General features: G+C 40.8%; 1 protein-coding gene across 1 annotated transcript in view; it reads left to right on the forward strand.

Annotated features, from left to right (window-relative positions):
* The window catches only part of SFMBT1 (Scm like with four mbt domains 1), a 255,005-nt gene extending 238,003 nt beyond the window's left edge, over positions 1-17,002 (forward strand). The window contains exons 19-21 of the mRNA XM_030205994.1: positions 3,724-3,954; positions 11,318-11,446; positions 15,653-17,002. Of these exons, the coding sequence (XP_030061854.1) occupies positions 3,724-3,954; positions 11,318-11,446; positions 15,653-15,793 (501 nt within the window). The 3' untranslated portion in view covers positions 15,794-17,002. The remainder of the gene's footprint in view (positions 1-3,723; positions 3,955-11,317; positions 11,447-15,652) is intronic.
* Positions 17,003-22,743: the final 5,741 nt, after the last annotated feature.

Consider the following 22,743-nt stretch of genomic DNA (forward strand, 5'->3'; position numbering starts at 1 on the left):
ATTCTTCAATTGTCAGCTCACTGATCACTGAAGCAGTTGGGGTGAAACATGATTCATGTCAGGTAGTTGTCCCCCGCCCAACAGTGCTTTATGTTTAAACAATTTTTATTAAACATCAATAAAATAATACAACCATAATCTTGTACAAATTGTTCATTTTTGTTCCCCAATACAATTCGCCCCCCTTCCCAACATACTTATGTTTCATCAGTTTTATGAAAAACGGTATACACTTTTATCAATAGTATATAGTGTATTAAATACAGCCAATCATTAAGTCCCATCATATACAAACAGCAACCAGTTTGAACCTTCTACTTTCAACTTACTTTGTTAGATCCTTTAGCCAACCCCCCTCGCCCAACAGTGCTTTAAACATTACTTAAGAAGATAATACAATACGTCTCTGACATTTGGCAGACCAGGTGGAAATATAATTCCGGATTGTTTGTTAGGCCATCCAATATTTGTCCACCCCATACCATCTGGATTTACAGCATTTGTACAAAAAACAATCATAGTGACTAAGCAAGTGATTTTATCGGAGTGGATATCACATCACTATCCATCTTACGCTCAGTGGCGGATTCGTATGATAACGCTCATGCGAACTGAAAGAATGGGAGTGAGAGACTTTAAATCCAAAACTGGACGGGCCTTCCAAAATACATGGAGCCCACTTTTAAATACACTGACCCCAGCTGCCAGGAGCAAACTGTTAAATTTTTAGAGGTGTCTTGTTTATACCTGATGACAAAGGGTGGGAGGTGGGGAGGGGGGAGTTATAGGGGAGGGAGGGAGGGTAGGGAAGGGGTGTTAGTAAGGGAGAATTATGTTAAAACTTGTTGACTTGCGTTTAGGACCTCTGTACAAGAAGAGCATGGCAATTTGATGTGATGATTTGTTACAATTTTTATGTTGATACTTGTACAGGTTATTGATCTTTAATAAACATGATTTATAAAAAAAAAAAAAAACATTACTTAAGATGAGAATTTTTTAAATTAGTTTTTAAATCAATTTTTAGAGATAAAGTGGGTTTGCACTGTGATGAATAATGATATATTAATGCAAAAAATATTCTATACTACCTGATCGATAAGGAGGTTGGTGTTGTAAATCTTGCAGTTAAAGCTAAATACCAGCAAGTTAAACTTCTGAGATTGACAGGGTTAATACTACGGATTACTGAGGGAATATATATTTGTGTGCTATCTGATTATTCATTTTGCCAGTTTTGAAGTAAGCGTGTTATAAAATGGCCACATAGACATTCATACTGAGCAGAAGAGAAGCCTAATTGTTAGAACAGTGGGTTGAAAACCAAGGAACCAAGTTCAAATCCCACTTCAGCTATTTGTGATTTTTTTTTTTCTGTAAATTGTGAGCACTCCAGTAACAGAAATATACTTACTGTAACTGAATGTTCACCACTTCAGTAGCCTTCAGACTTGCAGGTTTCTTATACATATATAGATGTTTTATCTTTTTTGTGTTATGTTTTAAATCTATTATATATTATGTAAGCCGCATTGAGCCTGCTAAAAAGTGGGAAAGCACGGGGTATAAATGTTACAGTACAATACAATATAGACATAGAGACAGATATAGACTTAGACATATAGATAGATAGATATGTATATGTCTTTTATGTGTAGAAGTGGCCCTTCATCATAGATATGCCTTCTTAGATAAGCGATTCCACCTACTTCATCAGTGTTTTAGATTAAATTCAGAGGGATCTATTTTGATTCATTTAGTTAACTAAGGTATGGTTAAAGCTGGACTTTTACCACACCTTAGTTTACCAATGGGAGTCACCAACCTGCATTCAGTTCCATAGGTTACTGACTCCCGCAGTACATAAATATGTATATAGATATATATAGATATAGAGAGGGAGATCTACTTAGATTTTTTTCTAGATTGGCAGATATAAGATTTTATAAACAAAATATACACAAATCATCTTTTCCTTGGGAAGATGGCCACTTTCCAGTGACAGTTCTAAAGTCCTTGTTTTGTGGTGGTGCTGGAAAGTTTGAGTGATACTTCAGAAAAGACAAGTAGCACGGATGCCATTGATCTGTTAGTGAAACTAGAAACCATCAGATGCGTTATTTATATGAGGAATGGAGCGCTGAGACCACTGCTGCTTTTGTAATGAGACACTTTTGCACTGCAGCTCATATTATAATAGGAATCTCTGTAGTAGTTTGTTCTCCAGTGGAGCACATTGCAGCAAAGACCTGTTTTACGTTCACAGACCCTTATTTTGTGTGATATTGAAGCTGGAAGGTACAGGATAGTTTGCAACATGCCCTTGTTAATGAGTGAGGCTGTCTGCTATACTTCAGTGCATTCTGGGGCCTGTGGACCTCATGTTCCCTATCAGAAATACCCAGAATCTACAAATATTAGTGTGGAAGCCAGAAAGTGTGATCCCATTGTCTTGTTATACAGGAAATATTGCCTGGTGTTAGTGTTTATTATGGATTGCATTTGAAAGCTTGTTTTTGTTTTCTTTTAATGTATTATATTGGTTGGTTAAACTGTAACTTGTTCTTCCTGGTGAATAGGGGGCTTAACTTAACTTCTGCTCGAGTGTTTTGGCTAGCATGAAGATATCCCTGAAACACATTTTTATTACCATTTTTTGTATATTAATCTATTATAAGAAGTGCTGGGAACAAAATTGGCCTTTATCAGAAGTGAAAACTGGGTTACCCCAGTGTGGCTTCCAGGTGAGCTGTCCAGTTGCAGATAACATTCATGCTGTAGTCTCACAGCAGTGAGCTCTAGTTCTGTATCATCACCAGTGCCAAATGTTAAATGCCTCCTTCCCAAAAAGATATCAAAGCAAGGGAGGATTACCAGTACTAGAGCCCACTGACAAGGGAGCTGAGCCTACTAGAAAATGGAGTGTAAAACGACGAACAATTACTGCAGCAGCAAGATTTAGCCAGCTTCTGCTTTTAGGTGATGCCCACTGGATTTCTTCATTGATTGGCTGTTGAATATTATTTATTTATTTGCAATGTGATAACAAGATACAGTGAAATCAGTACCCTTCTCCACCACCGCCAACTCCAAGCTCCGCCCTTTCTGCCTCACCTCACCCCACGCGTGGAACAAACTCCCCGAGCCCATACGCCAGGCCCCCTCCCTGCCCATCTTCAAATCACTGCTTAAAGCCCACCTCTTCAATGTCGCCTTCGGCACCTAACCACTACACCTCTACCCAGGAAATCTAGACCTCCCCAACTTGACATTTCGTTCTTTAGATTGTAAGCTCCTTTGAGCAGGGACCATCCTTCTTTGTTTAATTTGTACAGCACTGCGTAACCCTAGTAGCGCTCTAGAAATGTTAAGTAGTAGTAGTAGTAAATCAAATCTTGGTTGTTGTAAATAAAAAACGTAATCTTGCTTGACATGAAATGATCACACAGAAGATTAAAAGGGCGGTCGTAATCTGATTCTTTACCTCATTTATATTGCAGAGTCTGGATTTTCAGATTTTTATGCTTCAGAACTAACAATGTGACAATCTCAAATTTTTCTGTAATTTAGTGTTGATCTGCTGGGTCAAGTTTGATCGTGCCATAAAATGTAGCTGGTATAGGAGATCCCATGTGTTTTGCTTAAGGTCTGCATTTTGCAGCATACCAGTTGCTTTACACTCATACTTCTGCAAAATTTTGCTGAGTCTCTTTCCCATTTCAGGGCAGTGGTGATGAGGAAGAAATAGATGAAGAGTCTTTGAGCGAGGACAGCACTTCAGAGCAGCAAGACGAACTCCATGAGTTGTCAGAAGTGTCTGAGAAGAAGTCACAGTCCTCCTCTCCCACCCAGAGTGAACGCTGCCACTCCCTGTCTCAGGACCGGGACAAGAGAAAGAGGAAACTGCGGACCTTCTCCTTCTCAGATGATGAGAACAAGCCCCCCTCACCAAAGGTAATTGTTGTGGCACAAAAGCTTCCCCTTCCTTGGCTTCATAATTTTGGAGCAGGAGTTTTCAACCCAGTCCTCAAGTTCCCCCTAGCCAGTTTGATTTTAGAATATCCACAAGGAGTATTCATAAGTTAGATTTGCATGCACTTATTCCATCTCATGCACACTCATTATGAATCTCCTGAAAGCCAGACAGGCAGGGAGGTACTGGCAGGGTGAAAGGGATGAATAAAGACAGTATTAATCTAGAGAGTTTGCTATATTTTTAGATAGATCATTCCACAAATACTACATCAACAGATGGAAAATAGCTGGGCAATTGGATATTCTAAAAGAAGAAAGCAATTTAATAAACATTGTAAAAAAACAGCATTATTGTCTCAGTAGAGTACGGAGGATCACAAATTCAAGGAGGCTTTGAGGTAAAAGGAAAATAAATTGTAGTAGCCCTTTCTAGTCCTGCAAAATAATGGAGTCATAGTAGGTTAAAATACATTTTTTATGTTGCTCTAACAAAATGGAAGTACGTGAACTTTTGAAGCTACATGATCTTATCTTTATTTGTAGAAGTGGCCCTTCATCATAGATATGCTCTCTTAGATAAGCAATTCAGCCCACTTCATCAATGTGTTAGATTAAAATAAGAAGGATCTATTTGGATTCATTTAGTTACTAAGGAATGGTTAAAGCTGGACTTTTACCGCACCTTTGTTTATCAATGGGAGTCACCAACATGCATTCAGTTCCATAGGTTAGTGACTCCCGCAGTACATGAATAACTCAATTTGCAATCAACCTCCCAAACTGCATTATTCATCCTCCCTGGGAGCATAGGACTGCAATACGCAGTCTAATGCTCCCAGGGAACATTCATAAAGAGGTCAGAGCCCTCAGCCACCTGAAGATTCCTTCCCCTTTGAACACACACCCCTCTATAGAACCCCCTCTTCCCAGAAGAGCCACCTCCAAAATATACACTCCCTGGAGAGCTTCCCCAAAGACCCCTGCCCCTCCTCCCAGACCTGCTTGTGTCTAAATGGTAAGTGTGTGTGTGTATATATATATATATATATATATACACACACACACACACAGTGCACGTCGGATAACAGCATGCTCTGTTTAACTGCATGCTGTACTTCGGTCCCGTTTTTGGCACCATCAATTTCCATGGGGACAAACTTTGTTTTAGCGCACCACTGATAAGTGCAAGATTCGCTTATATGCATGGTTCAAGACCACTCCTCTGCAGGAAAGACTCCGCATAAGCGCTTGCATGGAATATGGAAGCCGATTGGCGTGTGACAACTGAGATTTCAAATTTACCGCCTCTTTAACTGCCCCAGGCAGATTAGGGGAAAGAATGTTGTTGGAGCATGTGCCGGGGTCAGCGTCGTCATTGCGGCGGTGGAACTGTAAGACTTTAACACTGGCTGAACAAATAGAAGTTCTTAAAAAATTAGAAAACAAAGAAAGTCAAGCATCTATTGCTAAAGAATATGGTGTCGATCCCAGTCAAATTTCACGTGTCTTGAATCAGAAAGACCAGCTTCTGGAAGACTGGCAAAACAATACAAATCCACAATGGAAACGAAAATGTGTGGGAAAAGCTGAGGAGGTAGAAGATGCTCTTCTTCGGTGGTTTTCTCGAGTCAGGAGCAGGCAGTTTCCCGTCAGTGGTCCACTGCTTATGGAGAAAGCTAACCAGGTAGCAGAAAGTCTTGGACTGACTGAATTCAAAGCCATAGTTGGATGGTTGGAAAGATGGAAGGAAAGGAACAGCATAAAATTCAAGAAACTGCATGGTGAGAAACAAGACACTGATGACTTTGGTGCTGAAAATTGGGTTATTTCAGTCTTCCTACCATCTTGAACGAGTTTGCACCTTGTGACATTTTCGGTGCTGACGAAAATGGTCTCTACTGGCGAGCGATTCCTGATGGAACACTTGCATTCAAACATGCCGAAACTACTGGAGGTAAAACATCGAAGAACCGACTGACAATCCTCCTTTGCTGCAATATGGATGGGAGTGAGAAGTTGGAACCCCTCGTTATTGGAAAGAGCAAACAGCCCCATTGCTTCAAGAAAGTTAAGCGACTTCCTGTGTCATACGAGGCTAACGCAAATTCGTGGATGACTGGGGAAATTTGGAAGCAGTGGCTAAAGAAGTTAGACACTAGAATACGGGCACAAAAGCGTCAGATTTTGCTGCTTTGTGATAACTGTGCTGCACACAGGGATGATGTCAGGCTGTCTAACGTCAAGGTGGTCTTCCTGCCACCAAACACTACCTCTCTGATCCAACCTCTGGATCAGGGCATAATAGCCAATTTCAAACAACATTATCGGGCTCTTGTGCTACGTCATCTGATGAGCATTATGGATGACCAGACTGGGAAGGATAAATGTGCTGTTGAACTGGCTCGTAATATGTCACTGTTGGATTCTCTACATATGCAGAAAGAAGCCTGGAATCATGTTACACAGGCAACCATTGTGAACTGCTACAAGCGGGCAAGCTTTAAGGATGTGGAGAGGGACGAAACAGGTGCAGCTGTTGCAAACGAGTCAGATGAAGAAGTTATTGACATCCCAGCCGGTTTTACTGTAAAGGAGTTCCATCGCTACATAGCTGTTGATTACGATGTACAAACAGCTGAAGACAGCACTGATGTTGAGATATGCGCCTACATGCAGGCAACAATGGCTGATGATGGAACAGATGAAGAAATGAGCAGAAAGGCACATGCTGATGAAATTCAACCACCTTCTCCTGTCACTTTTGCAAGAGCGCTGGAGAGTCTCAACACCGTGCAGGCCTATCTGGAGGCCACTGGATATCAGTGCTATGACAGTTTTTACCGTCTGACAGAAGTAGTCTATGGAACTCACAGACCCAAGAGTGTACAGAGGACTATAACTGATTATTTCAAGCCAACCTAATGTCAGTTAACTGAGACTGTATACTGTACGTATAATAATAAACAGTACTATACATATGTTTATCAGATGTCAAGCTTCTTTGGGTCACAACGGTTAAATGCACGCTCTGGTTAACTGCATGCATTTCTTTGGTCCCAGACTCTTGCAGTTAAGCGGATTGCACTGTATATATTATACATACATACATACATACATACATACATACATACATGTGTGTGTGTATATATATATATATATATATATATATATATATATAAACATCCAGTTAGGCTAGTATTCTTTAATACAATATAGGGGATTCATATGCTGCATCTTACCAGAAAGGTTTAGTTTGGATTTCAATAAAAAAGCAACTAGTAGGGGAATAACCAGCAACAAAAAATAAACTTAATTAAACCTTTAACAATTTCCTGAATAAGAAAGTTTGTAGTTGTTTCCTAAATCTGAGATATGAGGATTCGAGTCTTATGTCCAAAGTAAAGAATTCCACACTTTTGCAGCCTGGTAGGAAAAAGATGCAGTAAGAAATCAATTATAAAGTATTTTAATCTTTGAAGGAAAGTGAAGTGTGAGACTTTTCTTACTCAAGGCCATTTTGAAAGAGTAGAAGGAACAGATACATAAGGTAAGTAGTTTGGAGCCAAGCCATTTAATTATCCAAAAAAATTAGTACAAAGTTTAAACAAACTATATGCAGGAACTGGCAACCAATGAAGTTTTACAAAATGGGGTGTGGCCTTTCCTTGCATCAAATGCCAAAAAGTAATCTGGCAGTATCATTTTGTAATAGTTGCAAATGGGTAAGAAAAAAAGCTGACCGTGCAACCAACATAAAAGATCGCAGTAATCAAGGGAAGAAAGCACAGTTGCTTGAGTAAGTAGAATCAAGTGATCATGCAAAAAATTGTTTTACCCACTTAAGTATCCTGTTTATAAAAGCAGGATGTCCCGAACTGTGGGTCGCAAATCTAAATGGAGTCACAAAATCCACATTTGGAGCTGCAACATGGGTGGGCCGTCCATAAAAACATCATTACCCCACATCTCCAGGAGTCACGTTCTTTCTGTAGCCATGATAATGGGGTTGCAGCCACAGAACATTTAATTAAGCACTCCTAATAAAGGAAAGTAGGTGCCTACATTCATAGAATAGGCTTCTACCAAACTCCCTGTGATAGACGTCCTCTTAGAGGTGAATTCTATATATGGTGCTACAAATGCGCTATTCTATAAACCGCGCTTAAAGTTAGGCACGGTTTATAGAATAACACGCCTGGGAATCACGCCTAATTTCAGGCGCAGACATTTGCACCAACTGAAATGTGGTGCAAATCTTCGGTGCGTTTCTCCCTTCTTGTATAATTATGCTTATTAATTTTAGGAACACTCCTGTTCTGCCCATGACCCTCCCATTTCTGCGCTCCCTTTTTAAACTTGCACGTAAAATTTATGCACAGATCCTGCACCTATATTTACGAGCATATATTCCAATTAAATCTAGTTGATGCCAATAATTGTTTAACAAGTCAGTTATTGGCACTAAGTAGTTCGCTGTTTAAATTGCATGTGCAAATTGAGCACACGCCGCAATTTTTATCAACTTTTATAGAATTTGGGTTTGTTAAATAATTCCCATTGGGTGTAATGGGGCTAGCCTTAAATAATATGCATTGAATAAAGTGTGTTGATATACATTAACACTTTTTTAACATGGCAGGATCATGAAACACCTAGCACCCACCTGGGGCTAACCCTGCATCCACCTAAAGAGTCTGTCCCAGCACTGCTCAGACCCACATGCACCAGTGTACATGTTCTACACTGGCATACCCTCTACCCCACTGCACTGGGTTTCTCTTGCCTCTGGGCAAATCTCCCACCCACAAGTTACTTTCCCGGTGGTTTCTAAGGACACTGGGGCCACAATCCCAGGGTTCCACAGTTCCTAGAAATCACCCACAGACCGAGAACACAAACCACTAGGATTCTTAGTCAGTCCAGGACTGCAGAGCTAATAAACTAATACTTTTATTATCGGAAAAGTGGAACAGTGAATGGTGAAAAAACAGGTGTAAATAGCAAACAATAAGCGGTAAATTAGCAAGTTTCAGCATTAAAAATAACTACACACTTTCTTACCACCTGAGTGGTACCTGGGCAGTTCAGGAAAATAACTGCTCACAGGTTTCGAATAGGGTCGGTGCTGAGATCTTTACTCTCCACACTTCCTCTCTGAGACTCGGGAAATCCAGCACATTCTGGCTGGATTTTGTACTTCTGGGCCAGTCAGATCCCAGAGCATTAACTTTGAAGGTATCTGACCAATAGCACTGCAGGTTACTTTCCCTCAGGGCTTCCTCTCCTCCTCAGGGAAGGCAAGCTAAGAAATAAACTTTGCTACGGCTAAAATGCAGAGGTCAGAGACCACCTGCTGGCCAAACAAGATTATTACATTGAGGGAAAAAAGGTGTCATAAAACAACATAGTGAATCATAGGCATAAGTCCCCTGTTTCACCAGTCGGTAAACCTGAAACAATGAAGGGTGAAGTAACTTGCAAGCTTATTTTCGAAAGTGATCGCCGGCCATTTCCCAACACAAATCGGGAGATGGCTGGCGATTTCTTAAAGAGGTGAAATCGGTATAATCGAAAGCTGCTTTTTTGACAGCATCGCCGCTTTCCCTTCACTTCGCCGGCGAAAGTTCAAGGGGGGTGTCAGTAGCTTAGCTAAGGCGGGACATGGGCAGGCATGGGTGTGGCTACCAAATGGCCGGCTTTCGCTGATAATGGAACAAAAAAAAGCGGCATTAAGCAGTATTTCGCCGGGTTTACTTGGTCCTTTTAGTTTCATGACCAAGCCTCAAAAAAGTTCCCCAACTCACCAGATGACCACTGGAAGGAATCAGGGATGACCTCCCCGTACTCCCCCAGTGGTCACCAACCCCCACCCACATTAAAAAACACAATTATAAACATATTTTCCCAGCCTCTATGCCAGCCTCAAATGCCGTACCCACCTCCATGACAGCAGAATGTGTTCTATCCTCTGACAGCCTTTCCCTGGTTGTGATGTGGCTCTCGGGTGAGTGTGACACCTTTTCTGTTAGGTGCACTGCAGAGTCACATCAGCAATGCATTGTGGTGGGTGTAGGGTAGTGGGCTCTACTCCCATGGTGCTTTTCCCCTGTCAGAGTGTGCCCTGTTTTGTTTCCGGTAGTCCATGAGGTAGTGGCCATTTTTGTAAGCCAGTTTTAGATTCCTTTCATGTGTTACCCACGTTAGAGACCTTAGTTATTACCTTGAATGTTGCTGAAAGAGGGCATTGTACACCATTCTGCCAGCTCTGACTTACTGCTAATCTCAGTCCCAGGGAGACTCTTTGCCAGTGAGGCATAACCTCTGATCTGCAGTTAACTGTGAGTAAACGTGCTTATTCAAATAAAGGACTTTTTCAAAGACATTAGTCTTCAGGTGTCAACTGGTGTACCAAGGTTCTACAGCAGCAACAAGTCCTAGAGGCCTGCGTGTATGCAGGTCCCTGAAACACTTTTAATGGGTACCGCAGTGCACTTAAGGTAGGCGCACCCGTGCCCACCCCACCCTCTACCTGTAACACTTGTGCTGGTAATGGGAGCCCTCCAAAACCCACTGTACCCACATGTAGTTGCCCCCTTCACCCCTAAGAGCTACGGTAGTGTGAATTTGTGGGTAGTGGGTTTTGGGGGGGGGGTTGGGGGGCTCAGCACCTAAAGTAAGGGAGCTATGCATGTGGGAGCATTTTCTGAAGTCCACCGCACTGACCCCTAGGGTGCCCAGTTGGTGTCCTGGCATGTGAGGGGGACCAGTGCACTACAAATGCTGGCTCCTCCCATGACCAAATGCCTTGGATGTCGCCGGGTTGGAGATCGCCTGCATTTTTTTCCATTATCGCTGAAAAACAAAACCGGCCATCTCAACCCTGGCGAACTCTGGCATTTGGCTGGGCTGAACTGTATTATCGAAAAAGATGGCCAGCGCCGCAACTGCTGGCCAGAACCGTATTATCGAAAAATAAGATGGCCGGCCATCTTTTTCGATAATACGGTTCTGGCCAGCTGTTGCGCCGCCGCCAAAATAGATCGCCGGCGATCTATTTCGCCGGCGACATTCGATTATGCCCCTCTTGGTGAAGTAACTTGCCCAAGGTCAAAGGAATTTCAGTAGGATTTGAACCCTAGTTTATCTGGTTCTCTGCTACTCTTAACAACTACTAGAAGGCTTAAAAAATGTTTAACACCAGAGGGATCCCAACTAGTCATGAAAGATTAGTCTGTCTGATCTTTGCCATTTACTGTATAGTACAACTTCACATCATAAGCTCAAATCACTGCTTACAGTTATTATTTCTGCATGTGCAATCTCCCTTCTTGTTTTGATTAAGGAAATCAAGATTGAAGTTGATGAAAAGCTTCTTCTGGACAGTAGCCCTCTGGAATGGAGTGTAGCAGATGTAGTGCGGTTCATTAAATCAACAGACTGTGCTCCTTTAGCACGAATTTTCCAGGATCAGGTATGACATGTCTCTTCTTGCATTGCAGGCTGGTTCTTATGTTTGACTCTTGAGTATATCTGGGCTGGCAAGACAAAGGCTTGTTATGAATAGGAGATGCTTAAGGCACCTTGAGAGATCAGGGGAAGAAGACTGCAGGAATAGCAGGTTTTTGCCCTTGCCCAACAAGGAGATTTTTGTCTTCTAGAGAGGATGTTAACAATAAATTCTTTAGATTTTCTCAAGAACCTCCTGTCATAACCACTGAAAAATTAATTTTATATTTTTTGCTGAAAGACTAGGTGTTAATATTTACGCACATAAATGTTTACAATACTAACATGTACGAGCATATAGGCCAGCATGCTGCCTAAGCACTATTCTTTAAATACATGCATATTTGCATCGCTTGTATTTGCAAAGAGAACATACATGGGGCAAAACTTTGGCAGCATATCGGCAGGGCTCCCACTTATACACGTAACTTACAGAAAACTGTATATTTTTATGTGCTTCCCTGCCAGACTTAGGCGTTCGCACTTACACCAGCTCTGTAGGTGCATATATACCCAACTGATGCCTAATTTAGAACTGACAAGTGCAGAATGGGGCACTGACTGTCTTTATACTTAATCCCCCCCGGATTCTATATAGCGCGACTTACGTTGCATGCACAAATCAGGTCATATTTAAGATTTGCGCACAACTTAATTAACAAGCCAAACTGTGCTGATAATTGCCACCTAACAAGCAATTATTGACACTAATGGCGTGTACTGGGATCGTTGGTGCGGTGGGGCTTCTGTTGTCATCCTCTTGGCTCACTATCCTCTTCGCCTGCCTTACCGAGATTCGGCGAGTCAAGACCTGATTTCGGACTTTCTTTCCCTTTTTTCCCTTTTCCTTTCCCCTTTTTTGCTTTCCTTTCCCTACTTACTTTTTACTTTATTTTCAGATTGTATTTATATTCCCCTCCTCCCTTCCCCTCTCCGTTCCTATTCTCCTTGTAACCTATTTATTTTATGAGTTCATTGTAAGCCGCTTTCGGGCTGCACAACTGCGGCAAAAGGCGGGGTATAAATGACCTTAAATACATAAATAATTCTAGGTGTCCTGTTATAGAATTACCCTCATAGAATCTGTGTATCTTTTTAAAATTTTTTGAAGGTGCAGTCTCCAAAATTGTACATACCAGTGGTATAGCCACAAGATTCCTTGGGGGCCTGAGTCCCCCTCCCCCAAATTGCAGCACCCTGAATGTCTGGCGGGGATGCCCAAGTCCTGCCAGCTGAAGAACTCCACGGCCCGAACCTCCCCCAGTGCGAAGAAGTCAGTGGCTTGCTTTCCAGCCACCACCAACAGTACTCCTCATACGTGCTTAGTTCATGTGCATGAGCTTGAGTATATGTGAGGAATGCCAGCGTCGGTGACTGGAAAACACACCTGTGACTTCTTTGCACTCAGGGGAGGTTTGGGCCATGAAGCTCTTCAGCTTGTGGTGCTTGGGCATCCCCAGCAGCAAAGGTTACATTTTTATGTGTGTGTGGGGGGGGGGGGAGAGCAGAGAGGAATGGGTAGCCCTCCCAGTCCATCCTGGGCCCCCCCCCCCCCCCAGAAATGGGCTGCTTGCTACACCCTTGCACAGTACTCTAAATGAGGTATCACCAGAGACTCACATAGAGACACTATCGCCTCCTCTTTCCTGCTGGCTTCCAAACATCTTTCTAGATTTTGCTGTCACCATTTCTACCTGTTTGGTCATCTTAAGATTATTGCATACAGTCACCTCCAAGTCCCGCTCCTCTTTTCTGCACAGAAATTTGTAGCATATTTGTCATTTTGGAAAGAAATTTCAAATTGGCATAAACCTATATTAAGCACTATCTCTTAAAAGATACGCCATAAGCTATCTGTTAATACTCTAGCTACAAGGCATAGGTCCAAGATAAAGATAACGTCCTTTAACCTTGATAGTGCAATAAGGAAGCAATTCTATAACAGGGCACCACAATTAAGGTGTCATATTTCTGCGGACAGTGAGCCTTTTCTATAAGAACATAGAATACTTGTGTAAGTAGACACTGGCATGCCTAAATTTAGGTGTAAACATGAACATTTACACCAGGTCTGTAGTGGTGCCTAAATGCAAAATTTATGCATGTAACTTACAGTATTTTATAAGTTATGTGCTTTAATGTCTGCCTCACCTATACTCTGCCCATGCCCTCCCCTGGACGAAGTTATTAAAGTGGGCTACCATTAAGACATGTTATTTTACTATTAACAGGGTTTACTACGCACTAGCATTTTTACTGTGCACCTAAATTTAGTACATGCTAAACGCTAGAGACACGCATATATTCCTATGGGTGTCTTTAGCGTTTAGCATGCCCTTGGCATTGCTTAGTGCTGCTTAGTAAACAGGGCCCAAAGTTTCATTGCATAAAATGATACCTGCTAAAATAGCAAGAATTTAATGTAAAATGATACGTCTTAATAGTATCTCAGGTTGATAACCCCACCCCTTTAGTGTGAAGAGTTTCAGTATCTGGTAACCAGAGCTGATATTGTGATGTCGTAATGCCTCATTCTACCAATGCCTAAGTGTCACCCTCATCAGTGATGTCACAATGGCTTTATTACCTTATACTTGATTCGCTTTTAGTACATATAGTAGTGATTTCAATTTCTAGAGACATTTCTTTTCTCTTTAAGGGGGGAAGTTATCAATTTGGGCTACCATTAAGACATGGTATTTTACTGTTAACCTAAGTTTTATGAGCTGAGTGGCAGAGGGAAGAGATGGGAGAGGAGAAGTAGTAAAATAATTTGGATGGATGTCTGCTCGTAGAGATGCTCATTCTCTATGCACTTCTTGTGTTTCGAGTTCAAAACTGCTTCATTTATGAAAGCTCTGCTATTATGTAATCTGCTATGTTGTTTGTCTTGTTAATTTAGCTTATCAGTGTTTGATTGTAACTTGCCATGATCCAGGGTGATATGGCAAGAAATTATGATATTTTTATCTCCTAGTTAACATTAATACCCATAATCTAATCAGTCTTTTACATGTAATGCTTTCTCTACACAATAGAAAACATGGACTGTTAATCAGGTAGTGGAGGCCAAAACAGTGACAGAATTCACAAAAGCATGGGATAAGCAGGGATGATCCTTGAGGCCTGGGGTTAATTAGGTTCTGTCCTAGTGCATCAGGAATGGGCACACTGGATGGGCCTTGTCTTGCTCATTTGCCCTTAATGTTTATTTTACAAAGCGCACACTTCATATTTATTAAAGGGGGAATTTATCAAGCTGCATTAGAGATTTAAGTCGTGTTATTAGCCCCTTAATGCAGCTTAATTTAAATTACTGTGGCAGTATTTGTCACTGTGGGTTTCATAGTAATGAGATGCAAAACATGGGGTGCCATTTTGAGGATGACGCAGGATTGGGCATTGCTCCTGCCCGAAGACCGCCCCCCCTCCCCTTAGCCACCAGTGATTGATATGGTAGGCCCTTTTGGGGGGATGGCAGGTGTGGGGTGTCTGGAACATTTGGGGGGTGGGGTTGAAGCATATTGGGGGGGGGGGGGCTGCTCTGCTGGCTCGGGAGGATGGGATTTGACTTTGTGGCCCAATACTCCCAGGCAACTGGAATAATGTGGCTTGCGAGGTGGTTCATAAGCAGTGTTGTTCTTTTACCATGGGATTCAGCAACCTGCGAGACTGAGATAACCACAGATTGCTGAATCCCATAGTAAATCAAGGTGCAGTAAAAGATTGCCTTTTACTGCACTTTGAGAAAACCTGCTAAAATGACAGATGAAAACATGATTTTCCTTTTTTTTTTTTAAGGATTGTGTAGCTTAAAATAACTTTGTGTACTTGCTTTTAGAGCTTTGTATTATTTTTTTTTTCATCTTTTCAATTTGGTATAAATTGGTACAATTTGGTATAAAAACAAATGTAAAATGTGAAGAGATTCTATATTTACTGAAGATGAAAGCATGCAGGTGTCACCAGTATATTTATCTTATTAACGCCAGATAAATACCTTTGGGTCCCAGATAAATTTTTCTTAATGGTAAAGTTAATCACATGTTATTCTTCAATAAGCAAGTGCCGCTGTGCTTCTAATTTAGCAATTGAGAAAGATTTGGATTATAATAAACTCTTTCATTGGAGTGCTTCAAATCTTGCCTTTAATGTATGTGTGTATTAACAGGAAATAGATGGTCAAGCACTTCTTCTACTGACCCTGCCCACTGTCCAGGAGTGTATGGACTTGAAACTGGGCCCAGCCATTAAACTCTGCCATCACATCGAAAGGGTTAAGCTTGCCTTTTATCAGCAGTTTGCCAACTGAGGATGCCACATCTGAGTGAGCCTAGAAGCACAAGCACAGATCCACGTTCTTCTTTCGCTTGGAGAAGCCGTGTGTAGCCGGAGGATGGCTCCTGCTCTGGCTTCCTGCGGAGATCCCCAATGAGCCATGTTTTTTGCACTTTAAGGAAGAGGAGGGTTACACTGATGCCTGTAGAAAAATAATGATTGCAAATGTACATTAAATGGTTACCATGCCAGTTGGTCCCCAGCTCAGACATGGATAGCTACTATCTACATGAAATTTTGTTTGATAATGAAGGATAATTGTTCCTTAAGTGGAGGAGCATTGGTTGGTTGCTTTTGATCAGTTCAAGTCTATGGATTTAAAATATATTTTTTTAAAGGCAAATTTGGAAAAACTGCCATGGATCCCAGTATCACAGAAAGTTGGTTCTATTGGAAACCGGAGCATTTTCACTCTGACATCATTATTACAACAGACGGCACTGTGTTTTGTTGCATTTTCTGCTTAGTTTTGTGAGGTCTGCAATTCAAACTTCCATCTTGTTTTGGAGACCGTGACATGACATGGCCACAGGGCTTTCAGCATGCAACCTGTATTTTGCTTTGTTGCTCATTTTGCTTTAACATTTTGCTTTTCTTTACTACCTCTGATTATAAACTGCAGATCACTGCTATTGTGCTGATGTTTTTATGGTGCAATTCTTCAACTGCTTCCATGGCACATGAATTAACTTTTCAAATCGAGTGAGAAATGCAATGTATTGCATTGCAGGAGATGTTATGTGAGCAGAGTGGTTGGTAATGTTTGTGTACCAGTAACTAACATGTGTACCTTGTTACACATATTTTGTTACCTGTAGAAAACGAACAGCAGTGCTTGTTGAAGCTCTTATTTCCTAAACCTACCTGTTATTTTAGAGTTAGGGGAAACCATGTAAAATAATGTTTTTCTTCCCATTCCTTTCTTTGCTTCCACCTTCTGAATCCTGGCTGTTTTCAGATAGGATATTGGTATTGTAAATGGAGATTATGGAGGGGGTTTAATTGTCCCATAGGCTTTTCTATAGGCAGGTATTTCTTCCATCCAGTTTATCCCGCCCATTGTAATTACTGTTTTACCACTAGATCGTTCCTGATCTGAACAAATATAATAATTAAGCTTTCTCTTCTTGTTACGGTGCCAGCTACAACTAGAACATCCATCATTTTTTCAATTCAAAAGCATTTAAGTAGCCAGCGGTAACGCTAACTGTATAAATACTTTTAAAAATCTCCAATGATTCTATGGCTAAATTTGGCTATTTTATAGAGATAATTTTATAAAGCTCTTTTCCACATATAAACCCTATTTAAATGCTTTAAAGGGCGTCTATAAAATGTCATGCCTGCATATACATGTAAAAAGAGTGTGCCTGCTTTTACATGCTCTACATACAGCCATTCTCCGGAGCATTGATTTGGTGCGGTGTGAGTCTGTAGAGTTTAGAAAATGCATTGAACAATTGCACATATTTACACCAACTTTGGAGCAGGTGTAAATTTATGCATTTGAATTTGTGTGCTCGTGGGGCTGCTTCTGAGAGTTTATTTTGTAAAGGCAGGAGTACCTGTGTTACCTATATATAAAATAAGTGCCCTCATAAAAAATGAAGGGCCAAATCTACCTGTATGGAAAAGGGGTGTGGTCTGAGATAGGATGCTGTAAATGTATGCATTCTGAGGCAAATTTTAGCAGCTAAATGTATAGCTTATCCATTGAAGCGCTGATGGGCAAATAGCAGGTTTATGATTTATCATTTTTATTAATTTTTCAAAACTTAAACAGCTATCTTCTGTTAAGTAAAATACAGCCAAAAGGGAAAATAAACATAGAAAGGTTAACATAATCTTTCAAACAATAACTTTACTATAGCTTGTACTGGCTTCATTAGACCCCTAATATAGGAAGGGGGGGTTAGGAATTAGTGAAGATTTCAATTATTATACAAACATTGATAGAAAATATGGTGTCGTTATTCTCATTATATATTCCAAGTCTCTATCGTTGTTTTGAGTCTAAAAAAGATTTAAGCTGTTCAGGCATATAAAATACGTATTTTGTTTGATTTAACCTTATTATACACTTGCAAGGAGGATATGCTAAGAGGAAAGATCCTCCTATCTCCAGTGTCTTTGACTTCATAGAAAGAAAAATTTTCCTCCGTTGTTGAGTTACTTTTGTCACATCTGGGTAAAGCCAAATTTTTTCACCTCCAAAATTATGATTCGCTGATTTAAAATAAAGTCTCATGATTGAATTCAAATCTTGTTGGAAAACAAAAGAAGCAATCAGCGTCGCTCTTTCAGTAACGTTATCCAATGATTGTTCCAAAATTGCTGTAATATTGTCCACATCAATTTCGTTACCCACATTGTCAATTCTTTCTCCATCTGCTTTTTTAATTGTATTCGGTATAAAATATATTTTATTTAAAGGTGGTATAGCTTCTTGCAGATAATTTAAATTTTCTTTGAGGAATCTAGTAAATAAATCTAATGGGGATATCCCCAAAAGTTTAGGAAAATTTAGCAGACGGAGATTTAATCTTCTATTATGATTTCTCTATTCAATCTTCCTTCGTATGTCCATATTATCTTTTACCACTGTTGCTTTAAATTCACATGTTTGTACCATCTCATTTTGCAAACTCTCTTATTTTCGAGGAAAAATCTTATTTAACTGTTTCAATTGAGTCTTTCAATTCTTGAATTTTAGAATTTAAAGCTTTTACCGCTCCTGAAGATTGTTGCAAAGTCTTATCCATTTCTAGTAATTTCAGCCAAATCTTTCCAAGGCTAACCTCCGGTACCTTTCCCGCAAACATAGATGTTTGTGCTGAGCCGGGCACACCACTGGGTCCGCCAACAGCCACACTTCCGGTGTCCGTTGGGTTCACCTCTCGGCTCGCTATCTCTGCTGGGCACGGAGGAATTATAGAGAGCGGCGGGGGGATAAAGATGTTTCAGTTTCCAGCAAGGGAATCGCTTCACCGGGTCCTCTCGGTAAGGAATCCGCCCCAGTTACCGTTTGAGAAAGTCCTGGTCATGCCGGTGTGGACATCACGGTAGGTGGGGGAACTACTCGTAAAGTTCCCTTTCATTTTGAATGAGGCATTTTAAAAGAGGAAAACAAATTTTTTGGCAGGACTTGCTGGAGCTAACTTACATAGCGTCCGCTCTCGACGCCATCTTGACACGCTTCCCCTCCCACAAATAGCAGGTTTAAATATAAACATCTAGCCTAAATGTTTAAAGTTAAATATGAATTTTTAAAGTGAACACATACAGATAGTGCCACTGAGCAAGTGAATAACTTTAAACATTTAGGCTAGACATATGCCCCTTTGTGCATATATAGGTGTCAAAAAGTAGCACATGTGTATTCTATAAGGGAACAAGTAAGTGCTATAGCATGTAAATTCAAGAGGAGCATACACATGGGCAGAGCATGGGTGTGTCTCCCAGTTACACACACAATTTATAGAATATTATAAATTATGTGGGCCTTTGTTGCATTTAGGCATGCTCAGCTATACCAGCCCTAAGGCTGATGTAACTACGGGTGTCTAAATGTAAGACACGCCAGTGCCTGGTGTAACAGAATTTGAGTACTCACACAGCATCATGGCGCTACAGGCAGGTACCCACTTATAGAACTGACACCTAAAAGAGTGGACATACTGCTGAATGTTGACCTCTCTATGTTTAATTGGGTGGAAGGAAAATAGCTCAAATCCTTTATGATAGGCTATAAATTGAAACAAGGCCCCCCTCGTCTTTACAGACATAGATCTTGTGCTTAGAGATGAAAACTGAGGTCACAGAAGAGAGACTTTTCATCTGCTAGAGATGTTAGTCTGTCCAGGCAGTGAGGTTTTGAAAATGGAGTATACTGCAACACTATGATACTTTTAGCAAAATATGGCACACGACTATAATGCAGATACAGTGCAGAAAACCCAGTTGTATTCTAGTTTGAACTATAATTAATATGGAACTGAAGCATAAGTTGCTCACTGACAGTATAAAATTGCAATGTAATAGCCCAGACTAGGCATCCCCCTTAGTACATAAGTATTGCCATACTGGGAAAGACCAAAGGTCCATCAAGCACAGCATCCTTTTTCCAACAGTGGCCAATCCAGGTCACAAATACCTGGCAAGATCCCCAAAACATTCAATACATTTTATGCTGCTTATCCCAGAAATAAGCAGTGGATTTTCCCCAAGTCCATTTAATAATGGTCTATGGACTTTTCGTTTAGGAAGCCGTCCAACCCTTTTTTAAACTCCACTAAGCTAACCGCCTTTACCACATTCTCTGGCAGCAAATTCCAGAGTTTAATTACACGTTGAGTGAAGAAAAATTTTCTCTGATTCGTTTTAAATTTACTACATTGTAGCATCTTCGCATGCCCCCTAGTCCTAGTATTTTTGGAAAGCATAAACAGAAGCTTCACATCTACCCGTTCAACTTAACTCATTATTTTATAGACCTCTATCATATCTCCCCTCAGCCACCTTTTCTCCAAGCTGAAGAGCCCTAGCTGCTTTAGCTTTTCCTTTTAGGGAAGCCGTCCCATTCCCTTTATCATTTTCGACGCCCTTCTCTGCACCTTTTCTAATTCCACTATATCTTTCTTGAGATGCGGCGACCAGAATTGAACACAGTATTCGGGGTGCGGTCGCACCATGGAATGATACAAAGGCATTGTAACATCATTTTTGTTTTCCATTCCTTTCCTAATAGTACCTAACATTCTATTTGCTTTCTTAGCCGCAGGAGCACACTGAGCAGAAGATTTCAACATATCATCAACGACGACACCTAGATCCCTTTCTTGGTCTGTCACTTCTAACGTGGAACCTTGCATGACGTAGCTATAATTCGGGTTCCTCTTTCCCACATGCATCACTTTGCACTTGCTCACGTTAAAAGTCATCTGCCATTTAGGACACCCAGTTTCGTAAGGTCCTCTTGTAATTTTTTACAATCCTCCCGCGAATTAACGACTTTGAATAACTTTGTGTCATCAGCAAATTTAATTACCTCACTAGGTACTCCCATCTCTAGGTCATTTATAAATATGTTAAAAAGCAGTGGTCCCAGCACAGATCCCTGGGGAACCCCACTAACTACCCTTTTCCATTGAGAATACTGACCATTTAACCCTACTCTCTGTTTTCTATCTTGTAACCAGTTTTTAATCCACAATAGAGCACTACCTCCTATCCCTTGACTCTCCAGTTTCCTTTGGAGTCTTTCATGAGGTTCTTTGTCAAATGCCTTCTGAAAATCCAGATACACAATATCAACTGGCTCACCTTTATCCACATTTGTTCACCCCTTCAAAGAAATGTAGCAGATTGGTAATGCAAGATTTCCCTTCACTAAATCCATGTTGACTTTGTCTCATTAATCCTTGCTTTTGAATATGCTCTGTAATTTTGTTCTTTATAATAGTCTCTACCATTTTGACTGACACCGACGTCAGACTCAATTTCCCAGATCTCCTCTGGAACCTTTTTTAAAAATCGGCGTTACATTGGCCACCCTCCAATCTTCCGGTACCATGCTCGATTTTAAGGATAAATTACATATTACTAACAATAGTTCCGAAAGTTCATTTTTCAGTTCTGTCAGTACAATGGAATGAATACCATCTGGTCCTGGAGATTTGCTACTCTTCAGTTTGTAGAACTGCCCCATTACATCCTCCAGGTTTACAGAGAATTCATTAAGTTTCTCTGACTCGTCAGCTTCGAATACCATTTCTGGCACCAGTATCTCACCCAAATCTTCCTCGGTGAAGACCGAAGCAAAGAATTCATTTAATCTCTCTGCTATGGCTTTATCTTCCCTGATTGCCCCTTTTACTCCTCGGTCAAATAGCAGTTCAACCGATTCTTTTGTCGGCTTCCTGCTTTTAATATACCTAAAAAAGTTTTTACTGTGTGTTTTTGCCTCCAACGCAATCTTTTTTTTTCAAAGTCCCTCTTAGTGTTCCTTATCAGCGCTTTGCATTTGACTTGACATTCCTTATGCTGTTTCTTATTATTTTCAGTTGGTTCATTTTTCCATTTTCTGAAGGATTTTCTTTTAGCTCCAATACCTTCCTTCACCTCACTTTTTAACCATGCCGGCTGTCGTTTGGTCTTCGGTCCTCCTTTCTTAATACGCGGAATATATTTGGCCTGGGCTTCCAGAATGGTGTTTTTGAACAGCATCCATGCCTGATGTAAATTTTTGACCCTCGCAGCCGCTCCTCTAATTTTTTTTCACTGTTCTTCTCATTTTATCATAGTCTGCTTTTTTAAAGTTAAACGCTAACGTATTTGATTTCCTATGTATACTTACTTCAAAGCTAATATCAAATCCGATCATATTATGATCACTGTTATCAAGCGGCACCAGCATCATTACCTCCCGCTCCACTAAGGACTTGGTCTATAATTTTTCCTTCTCTCTTCGGCTCCTGTACCAGCTGCTCCATAAAACAGTCCTTGGTTTCATCAAGGAATTTTACCTCCCCAGCACGCCCCGATGTTACATTTACCCAGTCAATATCAGGGTAATTGAAATCACCCATTATTATTGTGTTGCCCAGTTTGTTTGTGTCCCTAATTTCCTTTAACATTTCTGCATCCATCTGTTCATCCTGGCCAGGCTGACGGTAGTACACTCCTATCACTATCCTTTTTCCCTTTACACATGGAATTTCAATCCACAGTGATTCCAATAAGTGTTTTGTTTCCTGCAGAATTTTCAATCTATTTCATTCAAGGCTCTCGTTAATATACAATGCTACCCCTCCACCAATTCAATCCACCCTATGACTACGATATAATTTGTACCCTGGTATGACAGTGTCCCACTGGTTATCCTCCTTCCACTGGGTCTCAGAGATGCCTATTTTATCTAATTTT

The sequence above is a fragment of the Microcaecilia unicolor genome, chromosome 6 (genome assembly GCF_901765095.1).
Source record: "Microcaecilia unicolor chromosome 6, aMicUni1.1, whole genome shotgun sequence".
Classification (NCBI taxonomy): Eukaryota; Metazoa; Chordata; class Amphibia; order Gymnophiona; family Siphonopidae; genus Microcaecilia; species Microcaecilia unicolor.